General features: G+C 50.6%; 3 protein-coding genes across 5 annotated transcripts; 2 read left to right on the top strand and 1 right to left on the bottom strand.

The window, feature by feature from the left end:
- Window positions 1-2,328: 2,328 nt before the first annotated feature.
- Window positions 2,329-4,916, top strand: PRR30 (proline rich 30). Its single transcript, XM_059891804.1, has 3 exons — window positions 2,329-2,687; window positions 2,766-2,817; window positions 3,098-4,916. Exon 3 carries the CDS (start codon window positions 3,460-3,462, stop codon window positions 4,654-4,656), a length of 1,197 nt encoding a protein of 398 aa, XP_059747787.1. The 5' UTR covers window positions 2,329-2,687; window positions 2,766-2,817; window positions 3,098-3,459; the 3' UTR covers window positions 4,657-4,916.
- Window positions 4,917-5,926: 1,010 nt separating this feature from the next.
- PREB (prolactin regulatory element binding) lies at window positions 5,927-10,024 on the top strand. 2 transcript variants are annotated; one of them, NM_001076875.2, is made up of 9 exons: window positions 5,927-6,288; window positions 7,093-7,285; window positions 7,473-7,693; window positions 7,883-7,963; window positions 8,064-8,188; window positions 8,375-8,548; window positions 8,679-8,751; window positions 8,939-9,098; window positions 9,276-10,024. In NM_001076875.2, the coding sequence occupies exons 1-9, from the start codon at window positions 6,154-6,156 to the stop codon at window positions 9,368-9,370; spliced, it is 1,257 nt and encodes a 418-aa protein (NP_001070343.2). In that variant the 5' UTR covers window positions 5,927-6,153; the 3' UTR covers window positions 9,371-10,024. The 2 variants fall into 2 exon arrangements, with proteins under 2 accessions (NP_001070343.2, XP_024854516.1); XM_024998748.2 differs by lacking the exon at window positions 8,939-9,098 and having other exon boundaries at window positions 5,948-6,288; window positions 9,276-9,329.
- On the bottom strand, window positions 9,981-16,943 carry ABHD1 (abhydrolase domain containing 1). Of its 2 annotated transcripts, NM_001035094.2 has the most exons (9): window positions 16,797-16,943; window positions 12,498-12,658; window positions 11,703-11,882; window positions 11,438-11,483; window positions 11,167-11,279; window positions 10,862-11,035; window positions 10,644-10,692; window positions 10,380-10,545; window positions 9,985-10,248 (listed from the first exon to the last, which is right to left on the bottom strand). In NM_001035094.2, the coding sequence occupies exons 1-9, from the start codon at window positions 16,908-16,910 to the stop codon at window positions 10,037-10,039; spliced, it is 1,215 nt and encodes a 404-aa protein (NP_001030266.1). In that variant the 5' UTR covers window positions 16,911-16,943; the 3' UTR covers window positions 9,985-10,036. The 2 variants fall into 2 exon arrangements, with proteins under 2 accessions (XP_005213019.1, NP_001030266.1); XM_005212962.5 differs by lacking the exon at window positions 10,644-10,692 and having other exon boundaries at window positions 9,981-10,248.
- Window positions 16,944-17,522: the final 579 nt, after the last annotated feature.

The following is a 17,522-nucleotide window of genomic DNA, read 5'->3' on the forward strand; positions in this document are numbered from 1 at the left end:
GGTTATTGATATTTCTCCCGACAATCTTGATTCCAGCTTGTGCTTCTTCCAGCCCAGCGTTTCTCATGATGTACTCTGCATAGAAGTTAAATAAGCAGGGTGACAATATACAGCCTTGACGTACTCCTTTTCCTATTTGGAACCAGTCTGTTGTTCCATGTCCAGTTCTAACTGTTGCCTCCTGACCTGCATATAGGTTTCTCAAGAGGCAGGTCGGGTGGTCTGGTATTCCCATCTCTTTCAGAATTTTCCACAGTTTCTTGTGATCTACACAGTCAAAGGCTTTGACATAGTCAATAAGCAGAAATAGATGTTTTTCTGGAACTCTCTTGCTTTTTCCATGATCCAGTGGATGTTGGCAATTTGATCTCTGGTTCCTCTGCCTTTTCTAAAACCAGCTTGAACATCTGGAAGTTCACGGTTCATGTATTGCTGAAGCCTAGTTTGGAGAATTTTCAGCATTACTTTACTAGCGTGTGAGATGAGTGCAATTGTGCGGTAGTTTGAGCATTCTTTGGCATTGCCTTTCTTTGGGATTGGAATGAAAACTGACCTTTTCCAGTCCTGTGGTGAAACGTAAATCAAAGTCCTAATATTATACTACTTTACACCCACTTCTGCTGCTGCTGCTGCTAAGTCGCTTCAGTCGTGTCCAACTCTGTGAGACCCCAGAGACGGCAGCCCACCAGGCTCCCCCATCCCTGGGATTCTCCAGGCAAGAACACTGGAGTGGGTTGCCATTTCCTTCTCCAATGCATGAAAGTGAAAAGTGAAAGGAAAGTCGCTCAGTCGTGTCCGGCTCTTAGCGACCCCATGGACTGCAGCCTACTCAGGCTCCTCTGCCCATGGGATTTTCCAGGAAAGAGTATTGGAGTGGGTTGCCGTTGTCTTCTCCGACTTCGTACCCACTAGGATTGCTAAAACAAAAAAGACAGACAACAGCATGTGTTGGTGAGGATAGGAAAACTTGGAAGCATTGTACCTTGCTGGTGGGATTCGAAAATGGTACAACTAATTTGGAAGACAGTTTGGCAGCTTCTCAAAATGTTAATAATAGACTTATCATGTGATTCCGCAACTCTATCACTGGTATCTACTCAAGATCAATGAAAACATATGTCCTTACAAACTTGTACAAGAATTTCCACAGCAGCCTTGCTCGTAATTGACAAAAAAAGTAAAACCAACAAAACTGAATGGGAAAACAAAATGTGGTATTTCCATATAATAAAATATTATTTAGCGATGAAAAGGAATAAAGTAATGATACACGCTACATGTAGGAACCTTGAAAACATAATGCCAAGTGAAAGCAGTCAGACACAAAAGGCCACATATTGTGTGATTCCACTCATATAAAATGTCTAAAATATGCAAATCCAAAGAAACAGAAAGTAGATTTAAGGAACTGGGGGGAAGGGGGAATGAGTGACTGTGGGTATGAAATTTCTTTGGGGGAATATAAAAATGGTCTAAAATTATATTGTGGTGATAGTTGCACAACCCTGTGAGTATAACAAAAAAACAGTAAATCACACACTTTAAATGAGTGAATTGTATGGTATGTGAATTATATCTCAGTAAAGCCATTAAGAAAATAGATATAAAAGCATATAAGCAGGATGTCCCTGGCAGTCCAGTGGTTAAGACTTCATGCTTCCAATGCAGAGGACATGGGTTTGATCTCTGGTTGGGGAACTGAGATCCCACATGCCATGTGGCAGGGCCTAAAAATTTAACAACAAAAAAAGTGAACAAACAAACAAAAACCCATATAAGCATATCCAAAGAGAGTAGAACTTAACTGTTCTCATCTCCCCACCAAATATAGATGAAATATATGAAGTAAAGGATGTATTCATTAACAGTTGGGAAAATTCCTTTCCTGGTATATCAAATATCACTATATACACTTAAAATGTATTATAATTTTATTTATGAATTATACTGCGATAAAGCTAAAAATTATAAAATACAACTGATTTTATTTTATTTAAAAAAAAAAACAAAAAAACATATAAGCATATCCAAGGGGGGAAAGGTGTGGACCATGAACCACAGTCAGAAAGCAAAGGAAAACAAGAAGTTGAAGGGAGCACCCAGCCCAGACAGGCTGTACAGTTGGGGAGAACCCTGGCTGGAGGAGGTGTTGGGAGCTGTGAAGTACAAGCACAGAGAGCAGAGGTGGGGACTAGGCCCAGAAGGAGAGACTGAATGCCCCAAAGAATTGTGCTTGCTTCAGTTTCGCCAAGAGCCAGGCTTCGAATGATCTCTGAGAGAAGGTCCCAGAGCCTTGATGAGGAGAGCCTATGATGTCAGCACCCGGCCTTTGTGACATAGGCACTAGGTGCCAGGGAGAACTGCTCCAGGAAATGGGGCTCCCAGCTCCCAAGGGGGGCGGCAACGCCGCCCCTTAGACACAGTCTCTGTCTCCCAGAGGCTTTCACCAGCTGGCCCCACTGCTACTGCTGCTACTGAGTGTGAAAAGCCACCTGGGTTGGGGCCAGGCTGAGTCAGAGGACATCAGCATTAGGGAAGACAGGGATTAGGGCCACCAGAGTGCCACAAAACCAGGATGCTTGCAGAATCTGTGATTTGGATTTAAGAGAAAGAAAACCCGTAATAGAAGACCTCCTCCTGGCTGAACAAGGACTGAGGGCAAGACTCAGACCAAAATCTGAGTCAGAGTGAGTTTAGGTTGACAGACGCTGGGGGCAGAGAGGGGCATATCCACCATTTGTTGACTCTATTTCCCTCTCTCCAAGGTCCCCTCATTGCTGAAGTGCCTTGAGAAACAGCCCAGAGGAACCTTTATTGGTAAGAGTTCCCAGGACCAGAACACCCTCAATTCCTAGTTCCATCTCAGTCTCCATCTCCCAATTCCCCTCCTCTAACTCCATCCTCTCCACCCTACCCTCCCTTGCCTCTCCTCTCCTCCTCCATTCTCACCTTCTCTGGAGCTTTTTGCCAGCTCTTCTGACCCCAGGGGTGGTATGGATTTAGGATCGTGGTGAACCAGCCCATACACAGTACATAAACCAGAGCCAGAAATGGACCCAGTCTCCCCGTGTCATGGGCTCTGTTTCTTTCTCTACAGATCCTATGAGCTGTGTCTTCCTCCCTGGCCCACCCAGATAACTGTTGCTGCCCCTCAGCTCCCAAGAGGCAGTTCAGATCCTCCGTGCCCTCCACCCCTCATCAATGGCCGGCTGCAAAGAAGTGAGAGACCACATTTAGAGCCAAGCTCCTGCCTGAACACTCAGAGAACCTGCTGCTCCAGGGCTGGGTGGCTCCTTCGTATGCTACCAAGAGCCACACCAACTACCAGGCTGGAGCCACATTCTGTGCACAGAAGGTTTTGATTTCTCAGCCACTTCAGGCTTCAGAGATACTGGTCTTGCGTCTGCGAGGTCTCTCGTCTCTGGTCTTGAGGCCCCAGTCCCTTCCGGATTCAAGGCAATGTTGCCTCCAAACAAGGCCCAGGTGCTGCTACGGAACACAGCGTCCCCTGGGCGGCCCCCTCAGGGCCCCTCACAAACTGAAGACTCCCTTTTCTATAACCTACAACCTCAGCCTCGCCAACAATCACTCCGCTCCACCCAGCCATCTTGCTCTCCTCCCCCACGGTCCCACTCTGCGGGGTCCCATCTCTACTCTTCTGATTCAAATTCGGACTTTGTCCTACATCCCTACTCTTCTTCTCTCTCAAATTCCCCCACTTTCTTTCATCAGAATTGCCTCTCTCTCTCCCCTCCCTGTTCTTCCTCACCTTCCCGCCGGCTATACCCCTCTGCTACCCTCACTCACTCCTCGCCCTCTCAGCCACAGAATTCCTCTTTCCCCCACTCCCCTTGCCAGTCACCTTTCCACCTCGAAGATCTACCTACCTCCACTCTCACGTCCCCGAGCCCCAGCCCACCTTCTCGTGGGGTCCACTCTAACAGCCAGGCATGGCACTTGCATCAGTACAGGAACACCAGGTCCCCTGGGGCGGAGGGGGTATGCGTGGCAAGCGGGAAGGACCCTGCAGAGTTCAAGGACCCAGGAGCCCTGGCCCAAGCCCTGGTGCTCCATCTGGGGCACCGTCGTATCGCCCACGACTTGCAGCTACTGCTTTTGCAGCGCCTGTGGCTAGGCCAAACCGACAAGGCCCCGGTCGTGGAATACCCTGTATGCCTGGTGTGTCTCCGGCTCCGCACCCCCTCTTGCCCCATCCCCAGGTACAGGACTGGACCCAGGCTGCTTGCTTTCCCCCAGCTGCTGCCCTGTGCCCAGGGCAAGGAATCTGGACCACTCCGCATGGGCATTGGCTTTGGCCTCCGCCTGCCTCAGGGCCAGGCCAAGGCTCTACATCTGCTGCCAAAAAGAAGGCCGGAGGAAGCAGGGCCTCAGGCCAAGGCTGCTCAGGCCAGTGGGTGTCAAGCCCAGGTAGCTCAAGCCCCAGCAGCTCCAGCCAAGGCAGATCTAGGGGCAGGCACCCTGTCCCAGAACGGGAGCTTCAGGTCTGTAGACCGTCAGTCACTAAACTCCACACGCCATTCAGAGTCTCTAACTCAGGCACCAAAGCAGGCTACGGTCCACTTGAAGCCCAGGCCTTCCTCTGCCCCAAAGAGACCTGCCTCTCTAGGGCCCATTCCCCAAAAGTCACCACTCTAGTTCCAGAGCCACGGAGGCCCCCTGGAGCACCTCTTCTGAATCCCACCAGCCCTGCTCGGCTCCAGACCTCAGGGAGCCCCCGAGACACTCTGAAGGGCTGGCTGGCTGGAGGTCAGGTGTGTTCTCCAGTCCTGAACCCTGGGAGCCCCTTGTGGAGTCTGCTTTCTCCTGGCTGAAGAGGACCAAGGGCATCTGAGGCCCCACTCAGCCTTCTGTGTAACCAATTAAAAAAAAAAAAAAAAGCCTGACCCTGCAAAACTTGTGTTTGCATCTTGCTGAGCAGATACTGTGGGTGGCTGTACCTGCAGGGTGACCAGAACCCAACAAGGGGTGCAGGAGAGTCAAAGTTAACAGAATGGTCAAGGATAGTGCATGCAGTATATCTGAAGAGGTCAAGGGACCCACAAGACCTGAGCAACTGAGAGGTGCAGAAGGCTCTGCCAGGCCCTTCAAACATTTAACTCAATTTGATGGGACAGTTAATGGCATCCCCAGAGATGAAGCCACTGGGCCCCTTCCTCTGGTTACACTTCAGATTAACAAAGACTCATGCTGATGTCGCCAGGGGAGCAGCAGAAGGTGTTTCCTTGAAGGGAAGGGCAGGCCTAGGGTTCACTGCAGAGAAAGAGGGAATCCCCACATTGGATGGAGATCAAAAACCCAAGGGCCCTCTCAGGAGGATGGGGGCTAGGCAGAGACCTTCAACTGCCTGGGGGTCAAGTTGCCTATCTACCCATGAACCCTGAGGTGCCTGGAGAGGGTGTGGGGCGTAGAGAATAGCCAGCTCCCACCTCTGCAAACTTTGTAGGACTGGTGTTCATTGTAAATAGTAGCTTCCTCATACTACGAAGCGGTGGCATCGGGATTTGAAGCCAAGTTTCTTTTCAAGTCCACGCTGCCTCCGTTTAAGAGGCAAGACAGCCAGAAGTGTGACCTTGGATTAAATCACTTTGTCTCAGGGCGGGGCGGTAAACCTAAGGGCTACTGCTTGACGAGTCTGCATGTCACTCTTGAAGTGTGGACAGCCCTGATCCGAGGATTTATTAAAGGCTTATTAACCTCCCTTAATCTTTTAGCCTGCCCCCGCCCCGAGCCAGACGTTTCCGTGAAGCAGCCGCCCGCCTCCACCGCCCCGCAGAAAGATGGCGTAGTGTGCCATCATCTGAAAGCGGAGAACGGAATTCACACGGCCGGGTTCCGCCAGCCAGATGCCGGCTAGTGCTGACGCGTATCGGTGGCTCTGCGCCTGCGCGAGGAGAGCGGTCTGGGTGCGCTTGCGCGCTGCGCGTCTGCGAGACCGGGTTATACGGCCCCGAGCAGTGTTAGGGATACTTACAGTGTGATTAGAGTTTCGGCAGCTCGGCGGGTGTGAGAGGGTCTGGAGTCCTCTCGGCAGGGACCGGACCAAGGTCCACAGCGGCCGGGACAGCAGTCGAAGGCCGGGCGCGGCATGTCCCGGGGACCTTGGCGCCGACAGTGAAGCGCGCGGCGAGCGGGATGGGTCGGCGCCGGACGCCAGAGCTGTACCGGGCCCCGTTCCCGTTGTATGCGCTTCGGGTCGACCCCAGCGCGGGGCTGCTCATCGCTGCGGGCGGAGGAGGTGCCGCCAAGACCGGCATAAAGAATGGCGTGGTGAGTATATAGGCCCGCTGGGGCCGGGTCGCACAGCGGGCTGAGGGCGATTCCCGGAGGTCGGGGAGCGGGCCGCATCCCCGCTTCGGACCCTGCCCCTCCCGGGTGGGAACCGCGGCGTGCCGGGCGTCCCGGCGCGAATTTGTCTTGAACCACTCACTGGTGAATTGAGAGGCTCCTAAAGTAAAGTGAAAACTGCACACAGCGCTGCCTAGGCAGGAACGCTTCAATTCGATCTCAGGAATCAACTCCAGGGGTTGTAACCTGGCTTTCTTGTGGAGGCTGCATTAGACTTGTCTGTCTGCCCACTGGTAGCGGCGAGAGTGGAATATAAGGTAGGAGGATTCTTCACTCGTTTGAGAGTTACCATGTTGTTTTGCAGACTAGACATGATAATCCCAGCCTTGTTTGCTGTACGCAAGAAAGTGAAAAAAAAAGTGAAAATAATAGTCGCTCAGTCGTGTCCGATTCTGCTACCCCATGGACTGTAGACCGACAGGCTTCTCTTTCCATGGAATTCTTCAGGCAAGAATACTGGAGTGGGTAGCCATTCCCTTCTCCAGGGGATCTTCCCAACCCAGGGGTCGAACCTGGGTCTCCTACACTGCAGTAGATTCTTTACCGTCTGAGCCAGCAGCGAAGACCAGTACACATGAGTGAGGCTCAAAAAAGAAAAAAGTTTGGAAAAAGTCTTTAAACTAGAAAATGCAGGTAGCAGAGGGGTTGGGGCTTCTGACTACAGGATGTAAGTTTGCCCTTGAGGTGCTCTCTGAACCTTGCTTGTCCTGGTTCCCTCTCCCACAGCACTTTCTGCAGCTGGAGCAGATTAATGGGCGCCTCAGCGCCTCTTTACTACACTCTCATGACACAGAGACACGGGCCACCATGAACTTGGCGCTGGCTGGTAACATCCTTGCTGCAGGGCAGGATGCCCACTGTCAGCTCCTGCGCTTCCAGATCCATCAGCAGAAGGGCAAAAACAAGGCAGAGAAGGCAGGTGAGAGCCTCCCCGCTAGCTTTGGGCAAAGGGTTAAATTAGTGAATTCTTGCTCATCTTGGTCTCTGAAGAAGTGGGGCTGGAGGTGGGATTACGGTAGCAAGAGAGAAGCTGATGTTCACCACTGGAAAGGGCCAGTAGGACTTACTCTAGAAGCCTGGAACCTGGCAGGCTGTTTGTGTTGCAGGTTCCAAGGAGCAGGGGCCTCGGCAAAGGAAAGGGGCAGCCCCAGCAGAGAAGAAGTCTGGCGCTGAAACCCACCAGGAGGGGGTGGAATTCAGCGTAGAGAATTTGCACGAAGTGCAGACAGACTTCAGCCGTGATCCACTGCAGAAAGTTGTGTGCTTCAACCATGATAATACCTTGCTTGCCACTGGAGGGACAGATGGCTGCGTTCGTGTCTGGAAGGTGTGGTTTGGGGAGGTAGAGGATGAGTGTCAGTAACGGCAAGGCCAGAATTGTGAGAAACTGAACCTGGGTCCTGGGAAGCTTGTGAGTAAAGCCTGCACCGAGTGGCCATTAGTAGAGAAGAGGAGTGGGTATCATTTGCACTCTTGCTGGGTGCCTAGGCTGACTGTGGTGGTGGTTTGGCTGCAGGTACCCACCTTAGAGAAGGTTCTGGAGTTCAAAGCCCACGAAGGGGAGATCGAAGACCTAGCTCTGGGGCCTGATGGCAAGGTGAGGAGGTAACAGGGTGGAGAAAGTAGGTGATTATGCTGCTTGTCCAGTAAGTGGATCCCCCTAACTGTCCATCCTTGGAATCTTGATCCCTGACTAGTTGGTAACTGTGGGCTGGGACCTTAAGGCTTCCGTGTGGCAGAAGGATCAGCTGGTGACACAGCTGCACTGGCAAGAGAACGGACCCACGTTTTCTAACACGCCTTATCGCTACCAGGCCTGCAGGTGTGAAGACCCCAGAGGGTGGCTGAAAGAGGCACAGCCTAGATGTGGTGCGGGAGTGGGAAAAGGCCGGGGGGAAGCTGGTGGGGAGGGGATCGGAGCCTTGTTGGGTGTTACCCCAGACCTGACCAGGGTACAGGAGGGCTGGGCAGGCCCCGGGAGCTGAACAGCCTCTCGCCCGGCCCCAAGGTTTGGGCAGGTTCCAGACCAGCCTGCCGGTCTGCGACTCTTCACGGTGCAGATTCCCCACAAGCGTCTGCGCCAGCCCCCGCCCTGCTACCTCACAGCCTGGGATGGCTCCACGTTCCTGCCCCTTCGGACCAGGCCCTGTGGCCATGAAGTCATCTCCTGCCTTAGTGTCAGGTATGAGACAGCGGTGGCTTGGCTGGGTGTGAGGGTGCCCGGGGCAGCTTAAGGAGACATGCTGCCCACATCCCTGGGGGCTGTTGCTGCTGCACAGGATTCCAGGACAGTGAGCGTTTTTTTGTTGCAGTGAATCGGGCACTTTTCTGGGCCTGGGCACGGTCACTGGCTCTGTTGCCATCTACATAGCTTTCTCGCTCCAGGTAATGGATGGACCTGGGCACAGCCCTGAGGGCTCTCTGGGGTAGAGATTCTAGGCCTCCTTCACTGAGTGTGCACGAAGGTGTCGGGCCCAGCCTGTAGAGGGAAAGTCTGGGGGCAGAGCGTGTGTTTTCCAGAAGGAATCTTCCCAACTGGTCTTTCCCTCACTAGCTTTCCTCTTGTCCCCAGCGTCTGTACTATGTGAAGGAGGCCCATGGCATTGTGGTGACAGATGTGGCCTTTCTGCCTGAGAAAGGTCGTGGTCCAGAGCTCCTTGGGTCCCACGAAACTGCTCTGTTCTCTGTGGCTGTGGATAGTCGTTGCCAGCTGCACCTGCTGCCCTCACGACGTGAGTCCTTGAGGTGGGGTAGGAGTACCACTCCCCCTTTAGCTGGAGCAGAAACTTGCCCCCCCGGAGAATAGGATGCTTGTCTATAGTCACCTGTCCCCTCCTTGAATGGTTCTGTTCTCTGGGCTGCAATGCCACTCCTTTGCCTTCTGAATTCTTCCCTTCTCCCTCCTGCAGGAAGTGCTCCTGTGTGGCTGCTGCTGCTGCTGTGTGTTGGGCTTATTGTTATGACTATCCTGCTGCTCCAGAGTGCCTTTCCAGGTTTTCTTTAGCCTCCCTGCTCCCAGGGAACCAGGGGCTTGGACACTGCCACCTTCTAGACCAGAACAGGGGCCTGGAGCCCACTGCTCACTCCACCTGGGTCCACAGCTGAGGTTGCCACGATGAGACTGATGGGCAGTGCCTGCCCTTCCCAGTTAAAGCCTGGCTCTGGCCCTGTGCAACCCTGAGTCCTGGGAACCTTGTGTTCATCATCTGTGGATCCGCCCAGGACAGTGGTGTCTGAGGGCCAGGCCGTACCACTTGCCTCCTTCCCACTGTCTACCAGGGGCTCCAGAGTTGAGCTTGAACTTTTTCTCCAGAAATATGTGAAGATGCCCAAGAACTTGGAGGCACTGCTGTGCTGTCCTTCCTGCAGAAACAATCATTTTCTCCTCGTACCCCACAGCCTTATGGCCAGTTGCTCTTCACATGAGGCCCTGGGATTTGCTGGGGGCCTGCAGTGGCCTGGGACTTGCTATTAGGGAAGGAAGGAGCAGAATGAAGATGCAGGCAGTAATCTTTGGGTTCCACTGGGTAGCTCCAAGCCCACCAGGCCATATGCAGTAAGTTCCTGGAGAGTCTGCCCTAGCCTTGAGGAAAGGGAAAAGGAACTTCAGCCCATTTGGCATGAAAAGTTGATATTTAATAAACAAGGGAAGACTGAACTAAGACTCTTGTCAGCTCTTGCCTGCCTCTGAAGGGGTAGGTGACCTGGGGCCCGGCAACTCTGCCGGGTGCTGGAAGATGGCTTCGGCGTACTGATGCAGGAGGCGGCTCATGTAGCAATGCTGCCAGGGAAGCAGTCCTTCCAGGAAGCCGATGTGGCCGCCCCGGGCCGTGACTAGCAGTGCAACGTGGAGAGAGTGTTGGGCAGCCTGTAGGGGAAGAGCTGGGGCGAGAGGAGTCGGAAAGGAGGTTAGGAGCCCTGGCCTCTGCCAAGGGTCCAGGTGCTCTCCACTTGCACCTCACACACGGCCCATTTCCCCTGGGGCCTAAAGCATCTGGATCCCCGGTGCTCACCGTCAACGGGGGAGAAAGGGTCATCAGCTGCGTTGAGACAGAGCACAGGGATCTGGATGGCATTGACCTTGGTTCTTGGACTGGCTGCTTGGTAGTAGGCAGTACAGTCTTGATAGCCAAAGACCACAGCTGTGTAGCGCTCATCAAATTCGCGGATGGTGCGGGCCTGCAGGTGGTAGAAGGCGGGATAGGCTAGGATGAGGACAAGGGAATAAGATGTGGGAAGAACAATATGGGGCAAAGGGGAGAGCTGGAAGACCACACCTGTAGGACAAAGTCGACATTCACCACGTTATCCATCACCTTTCTGTTTCTACAAAAGAACAGAGGTTTGGCTCTGCACCCGGACCCGACCCAGAGCCACCCTCGGTCTTATCTCAATGGAGAAAAGTACACACACGGAGCTGACCCGAGCACTGGGAGGGCCTGGCATGTGCCATCCTTCCCTGTTCTCTGCCCTTTGCTGCTCATCAGGACCCTACCGGTTCACGACTTGACAGAGCCCAGCAGTGAGGCGGTGATTGAAGAGCAGGGAGTTCAGGGGGGTCTCCAGGGAGCGGGTGGTCTCAAAGGAGTCCCAGCACGCAGACAGAGTCAGTGCTGCCACCAGGCCTGCTGCCCGTCCCGTCCGAGCCAGGTGATTCAGCACTAATATCCTGCAGGGTTGGACCAGGCCGTGAGAGAAGGGTCGGCACTGGGGAGTCAGGACTGGAGATGGGGAGAGGATGTGGAGGAGGGAAGGGGGGAAGGAAGACTGGGCCTTTGGGTTAAGTGAGGCAATCTTTACCCTCCGAGAGAGATGCCCACAGCCAGCAGTGGGGCTTGGGGGTAGCGACTCTTTATGTGGTTGATGACTGTCACCAGATCTTCAGTGTTGCTGGCACAGAAGGCCCTATGGGTCTGAGGCAAACTGGATCATTGAGTAGAGAGGGGGGCCTTGGACAGAAGGCAGAAAAATGAAAGGACTCAAGAAATGGAAGACAGGTAGGTAGAGGTGCAGGACCCAGGATATCCGAAGAGGCGGAGTGAAGGACCACTAGAGGAAGGAGGGTACTCACCAGTAGTTCTTCCCCGCGGCAGCCCCGGTTATTAAATACAACAGCCCTGTGGCACACACAGGTACATGTTAGCCAGACCCTCCCTACAGGCTCTTCTCCCCTCCTGGTACCTTTCAGAAAGACCTCAGTCATAAAGTGCCCTTCATATGGCACCTCCCCAGAGCTAGCAGGGTCTGAATTGACACCGCCCCCATCCCACCCCACCACACACACAATTACAAGTTATTAGACATCACCCAGTTCTCTGGGCTGCTCCCATCCTTACCTGTAGCCATCCTTCAAAGCTTGATCAACTAGGTGCAAGATATATGTCTCCTGACTACTGCCTGTGATGCCAGGAAGCAGTAATACAGTGGGCTGGGTGCTAGGGTCGGGGTACTGACTGTTAGATTGGCTGGCCCAGTCTAGGAGGATCTGGCCTCCATCTGGAGTTTCGAGAACTTCACTGTGGTTTTGGAGAAAAAGGCACACAAAGATACTATTAGGATTAGGAAGTCCATGTACTTCAAAAGATTTTTTTACCTTCCTCTCCCTCCCCAATCAACTCCCACAATTTCTCATCATTTGAGGGCACGTATTGCACAAAACCTGAAGATCATAACAAGGTATAATGGGGACATAAAAGATTGAATATTAAATTACCTCATGGTTGTACATAAGCTCTTCCATATAGCCACCCTGGTTACCCTCAGCACACTGAGGTAGATGGAGTGAAGGTTACCTCCATTTTAAAAGAGGTAGATGAGGGACTAAGTTGGTGGTCCAGTGGTTAAGAATCCACCTTCCAGTGCAGAGGACGTGGATTCGATCCCTGGTTGGAGAACTAAGATCCCACATATCATGAAGCAACTTAGCCTCCGTGCCACAACTACTGAAGCCCATGTACTCTGGAGCCTGCAGGCCACAACCTGAGCTTGCCTGGCACAACTGGAGAATTAGTGTGCCGCAACAAAAGATCCCGAGTGCCACAATTAAGACCTGACACAGCCAAATAATTTTATTCCCTATAAAGATTTCCTTATATTTGCAGCTTCCTATTCACTCCATCTGTTTCTCTTACCTCGAGTAAGGGACTACCGGCCGGGACTGCAGTAAGACTCTGAAGATGGTTTGTAGCCGCCCCTCAAAACACCAGAGTGTAGGATAGAAAGTCTCCAGAGTGACTGGACAGTGTTGCTCCAGGAAGGCCAGAAATCGAGACCCAGTCACCAGCTGTGGCCTCTGTAACCACACAAAACCATTGGCCTCACTCCCCTGATATTTGCACCAAGCCAGTGAGGTGCCCAACACCAGAGAGACCTCTTCCCAGAGGCCAGCCTGGAGGGCACTGCCTCATCTGGGGGTGAGAAATCTAGCATACCTCAATCTGGAGTCCCACTAGAACTCTGGAAATTCCAGACCTAGAGTGCCACCTCTCCAGAACTGACCCTGAACCAGCTTCCACACTCAGCCTATCCATGCCCCAAACCCATTTTGGAGATAGCAAGTAATATAAGTTACCCAGCTGATCTCCTGCAGGAAAGGTTGGGGTCCTGAGCAGAGGCTGAAGAAATGCAGTACCATTCAACCTGTGACTTCTGCCTTGCAGTTGAATTACCCACACTGTCATCTCAAAACCATCTCTGGCCACACTGGCTCCTGATTTTAGCACTCCATTGTCATATGTTCCCATCCCTTACTGTGCATGCTTGCAACTGAAGGGCTTCTTTTTACCACAACACCTCGTTTTCTTAACAGCCCCTGCTGTTGACTGTACTTTAATGGAGGAATAGTCCCAGTGTAAACAGATTTTCTCTTCCTGCCAGCCAGGGGGAAGGTAACAGGGATAGGATGAGGGGGCAGATGAGGTCAGTGGGCGCTTAGCCCTAACTTTCAACCCCTCTGCTTGGTTCTTCTGGATATACATCAAGTAAATGAGAGGGCCTTGTCACATAGAAGGCTTGTAAATGGGGAGTATGCTGTACAAAGACAAAAGGTCTCAGAATCAAAAAACAGAAATGGCATTTCTGTTGCAGGCCTGAGGGGACCTGAGGACCAGACTCCTGTCTCTTCCTGTAGTCAAAAGGGGCCAAGTAAGTGATGAACTTGAGAGGCCAGGTTGGTAGTATGACTGTTGTGACTCATACCTTGGTTCTTAAGCCCTGGAATAATAACATCTGTGATTCACTATATGCTATTTGCTAGCACTAGGCTAAACCCAACCTTACTATAAATGAAACTATGACAAAGGTTAAGTTGTTTGCCCAGAGTCACACAGCAAGCAAAAGGCAAAGTGGAATTAATAATGATATTAAGCAAAACATTCTCTGACATAAATCATACCAATATTTTCTCAGGTCAGTTACCCAAGGCAATAGAAATAAAAACAAAAATAAGCAAATAGGATTTGATCAAGCTTACACCCTTTTGCACAGCAAAGGAAACCATAAACAAAATGAAAAACCAACCTATAGAATGAGAAAAAATATTTGGTAAAGAACGCAACCAACAAGGGCTTAATTTCCAAAATATACAAACAGTTCATACAACTCAGCAACAACAAAAATAGACAACCCAATCAAAAAATGGACAGAAGACCTAAATAGACATGTCTCCAAAGAAGAAATGCAAACGGCTAATAGGCACATGAAAAGATGCTCAGCATGTCTAATAGAGAAATGCAGATCAAAACTACAGTGAGGTATAGTGAACTACTACCAATCAAAATGGCCATCATTAAATGCTCTATAAATAATAAATGCTGACAAGGATGTGGTAAAAAGAGAACCCTCCTACACTGTTGGTGGGAATGTAAGTTGGTACAGCCACTATGGAAAACAGTATGGAGGTTCCACAGAAAACTAAATCTCATGATCCAGCAATTCCACTCCTGGGCATACAGCCACAAAAAATTCTAATTCAAAAAGATATATTCTATGTTCATATGTTCACAATAGCACTATTTATAATAGCCAAGATATAGAAACAAACTAAATGTCCATTGACAGATGGATAAAAAAGATACGATACCTATATACAATGGAATACTACTAAGCCATAAAAACCCAGGAAATAATGCCATTTGCAGCAACAAGGATGCAACTACAGATTATCATACTGACTGAAGTATGTCAGAAAGAGAAAGACAAATACCATGTGATATCACTTATATGTGAAATCTAAAATATGACACAAACAAACCTATCTTCAAAAGAGAAACAGACTCATGGACATAAAGAACAGATTTGTGGTCACCAAGGGGGAGGGGCCTGAGGGAGGGTTGGAGTGGAGGTTGGGTTAGCAAATGTAAGCATTTATATATAGAATGGATACACAACAAGATCCTACTGGATAGCACAGAGAACTATATTCAATATCCTATGATAAACCATAATGGAAAAGAATATTTTAAAAAATAATATATATAATATAACTGAATCACTTTTCTGTACAGCAGAAACTAAGACAACAAAGTAAATCAACTATACTTCAATTTAAAAATGTAAAAAATATGTATTATCTCTAATACTAGTAAGATTTGTTGAGTGCTCCTTATGTGCCAGATACTGTGCTAAGCACTGTACATGATTATATCCTGTAACCTTCACAACAGCTGTTTGAGATATCTTTGAAAATCCACACCTCACAATACCCTATAAACCTTACCTATGATCCCCCTGTGGAAACGTGTATGAATATGTGTCACAGGGCACAAAATGTGCCAAAGCCAGTTAGTGGTAGAGCTGGGAATTGAAACCCAAGTCTGTCTGACTCAAGAGCTTGTGCTCTTAATCATTATACTATATTATCTCCTAGTTGCCAAGATTTTGAGTCATCAATCTATTAAATATTTGGTCAATCACCTCAGAGGTGTAGAACAAGTGCTAATAAAATCACAGGTTTGATGTATGTGAATTTCCTTTTAACTCTATTAAAGTGTTTCCTGACTTATCCCTGAGAATTAATGAATAAGATGCCATTAATCACTGTTGGTGAATCAATACCAATCCATTGCCAAGCTGGACAATCTGAACAGCATGTCCTCAGAGCCTCCAGAATGACATTTGCCCTGGATTTTAACCAGGATTTGGAACTCACAGAAGGGCTTGTAGTATATAGTGGCAGAGGTCTCTGATTTCTCTGTGGCTGTTTGCAAACAAAGGAAAGTGTTTAGTTAAGGACACTGTGTTCTAACTGACTTTTCAAATCAGACATGTAAGGTTTATAGGGTATTGTAAAGTTTTGATTTTTAAAATTGCTTTTATTAAGGCAGAAATATTTTATAAACAATACATAGGATGTATAAAGCTCTGCAAATATAGGAAAATTTAGGTAACATTAAATTTCCCTATAGATCTTTTTAAAGGGCTTCAATCAAACTTCAGTCAAGCTGAGTTCTTGTTAGACTCAGCTGCTGCTGCTGCTAAGTCGTTTCATTCATGTCCGACTCTGTGCGATCCCATAGACGGCAGCCCACCAGGCTCACCCGTCCCTAGGATTCTCCAGGCAAGAACACTGGAGTTCTTGCCATTTCCTTCTCCAATGCATGAAAGTGAAAAGTGAAAGTAAAGTCGCTCAGTCGTGCCCGACTCTTCTCGACCCCATGGACTGCAGCCCACCAGGCTCCTCCGTCCATGGGATTTTCCAGGCAAGAGTACTGGAGTGGGTTGCCATTGCCTTCTCCGAGACTCAGCTACTGTGAGTTTAATGAAAATTAAAAGATTTTGATTGGGGGGATATGCAAATTTCAGTGAGAATAAACTCTCCAAGTTCATTAAAATCATCCTCTTCAGACTTTTCCACTGCACTATACATGGAGAGCCTAGAACTTAAAACAGGGCTCAATGAGTAAGGACAGTTAGGGTATTCCTGAGATAGGCAGGAACCTCTGCCAGTCCTTAAGAGAAGCAAGGTCCTACTGATGGGGTGATGTTAGGAGTTACCACCCCACAGACTGGTTTCTTCATTCAGTGCAACTAACGAGGAAGTCAGTAAACTGCCTAAAAAGAAAACCACAGTGTGTGTATCTCCCTGTCACCTCAGGATATCTTCCACCCCGCCTTTCCGCAAGCGTTGGTCCGCATAATAAGCAACAGCATCCTTCCGATACCTGAGAGGCCCAGCGAGTATAGGGAGTACGCGGAGAATGCAGAGAATCTAGGCAGACAAAGAATCAACTTTCTTTTCCGTGTTAATAGCAAAGCTGAGCCTGGTTGGAGCGCAGGGCAGGAGTAGTGGTGGGGTTGTGGCGTCAAAATTTCACCTGGACCTGGACAGCCAACCAAGCCAGCTCCCACAAAGGGCTCGAGCCCCGATTGGAAGTGGCCCCTGAACTCCAGTAACCTAAACCCGCCAGCGAGAGCTCTGGACCCGCACCCACCTGGGGTACCCATGTCCAGTAGTAGCCCAAGTAGAGGGCAGCGCCAAGTCCCAAAAGCAGAGAGAAGGACTCTGTCCAGGTGTCGTCCTGGGGGCTTTGAGAGGAGCTCAGCATCTTGTGTTGCCGAGTTTCGATTCCCAAGTTCTTGACTGGATCCGGAGCTTGAACTTCGATTAATAGACGCGCAGGTGCGCGCTGGGCCCCGCCCGTTACACGCCATTGGACGGCCTGTGCAAGTTCGGCCTCCACCGCCTGGCGGTTCGGGGATGTGGGCCCCGCCCACCGGCGGCGGGCGTGGCGAGGGGCGGTGCTAGGGCGCCGAGTAGGTGGTCGGGCTGCGCCGGCCACTCGGCGTGGAGCTGACCCGACTGACCTGCGAGTGGCTTTACTACTTGCGGCCCTGGTCTCGCGCCTCTGCGCCTCTTCCTTCCGCTTCACGGTCACCGGCCGTGCAGCCTCTTGTGAGGACTAGCGACCTGCAGTCGCCATCTTAGTGAAGGGCAGCTCCAGTTCCTTTTTCCGCAAACCCTGCCCTGGCGGCGCGGCGAGGCTGACAGCCTGGCTAGAGTCCCCCAGCCATTCATCAGTCACACACAAAGGGCACAGCCACTCGTGTGGTAACATCCTTCCCGTCCCAGTGTTCAACCATACACAGTGTCCTAGGACACATTCACACTGTGACACACACGGTGTCACTTAGGGTTCCGCTACTGAATGAGTGGCGTT

This window comes from Bos taurus, chromosome 11 (assembly GCF_002263795.3).
Source record: "Bos taurus isolate L1 Dominette 01449 registration number 42190680 breed Hereford chromosome 11, ARS-UCD2.0, whole genome shotgun sequence".
Classification (NCBI taxonomy): domain Eukaryota; kingdom Metazoa; phylum Chordata; class Mammalia; order Artiodactyla; family Bovidae; genus Bos; species Bos taurus.

Excerpts from the sequence above, each read along its gene's own strand:
- PRR30 (XM_059891804.1), top strand. The coding sequence starts at position 3,460 with ATGTTGCCTCCAAACAAGGCCCAGGTGCTGCTACGGAACACAGCGTCC.
- PREB (NM_001076875.2), top strand. The coding sequence starts at position 6,154 with ATGGGTCGGCGCCGGACGCCAGAGCTGTACCGGGCCCCGTTCCCGTTG. Across the intron at positions 8,549-8,678 it reads ATCTCCTGCCTTAGTGTCAG|TGAATCGGGCACTTTTCTGG; the intron begins GTATGAGACAGC and ends TTTTTGTTGCAG. Across the intron at positions 8,752-8,938 it reads ACATAGCTTTCTCGCTCCAG|CGTCTGTACTATGTGAAGGA; the intron begins GTAATGGATGGA and ends TCTTGTCCCCAG.
- ABHD1 (NM_001035094.2), bottom strand. The coding sequence starts at position 16,910 with ATGCTGAGCTCCTCTCAAAGCCCCCAGGACGACACCTGGACAGAGTCC. Across the intron at positions 11,280-11,437 it reads GCCGCGGGGAAGAACTACTG|ACCCATAGGGCCTTCTGTGC; the intron begins GTGAGTACCCTC and ends AGTTTGCCTCAG. Across the intron at positions 10,546-10,643 it reads ATGTCGACTTTGTCCTACAG|GCCCGCACCATCCGCGAATT; the intron begins GTGTGGTCTTCC and ends TACCACCTGCAG.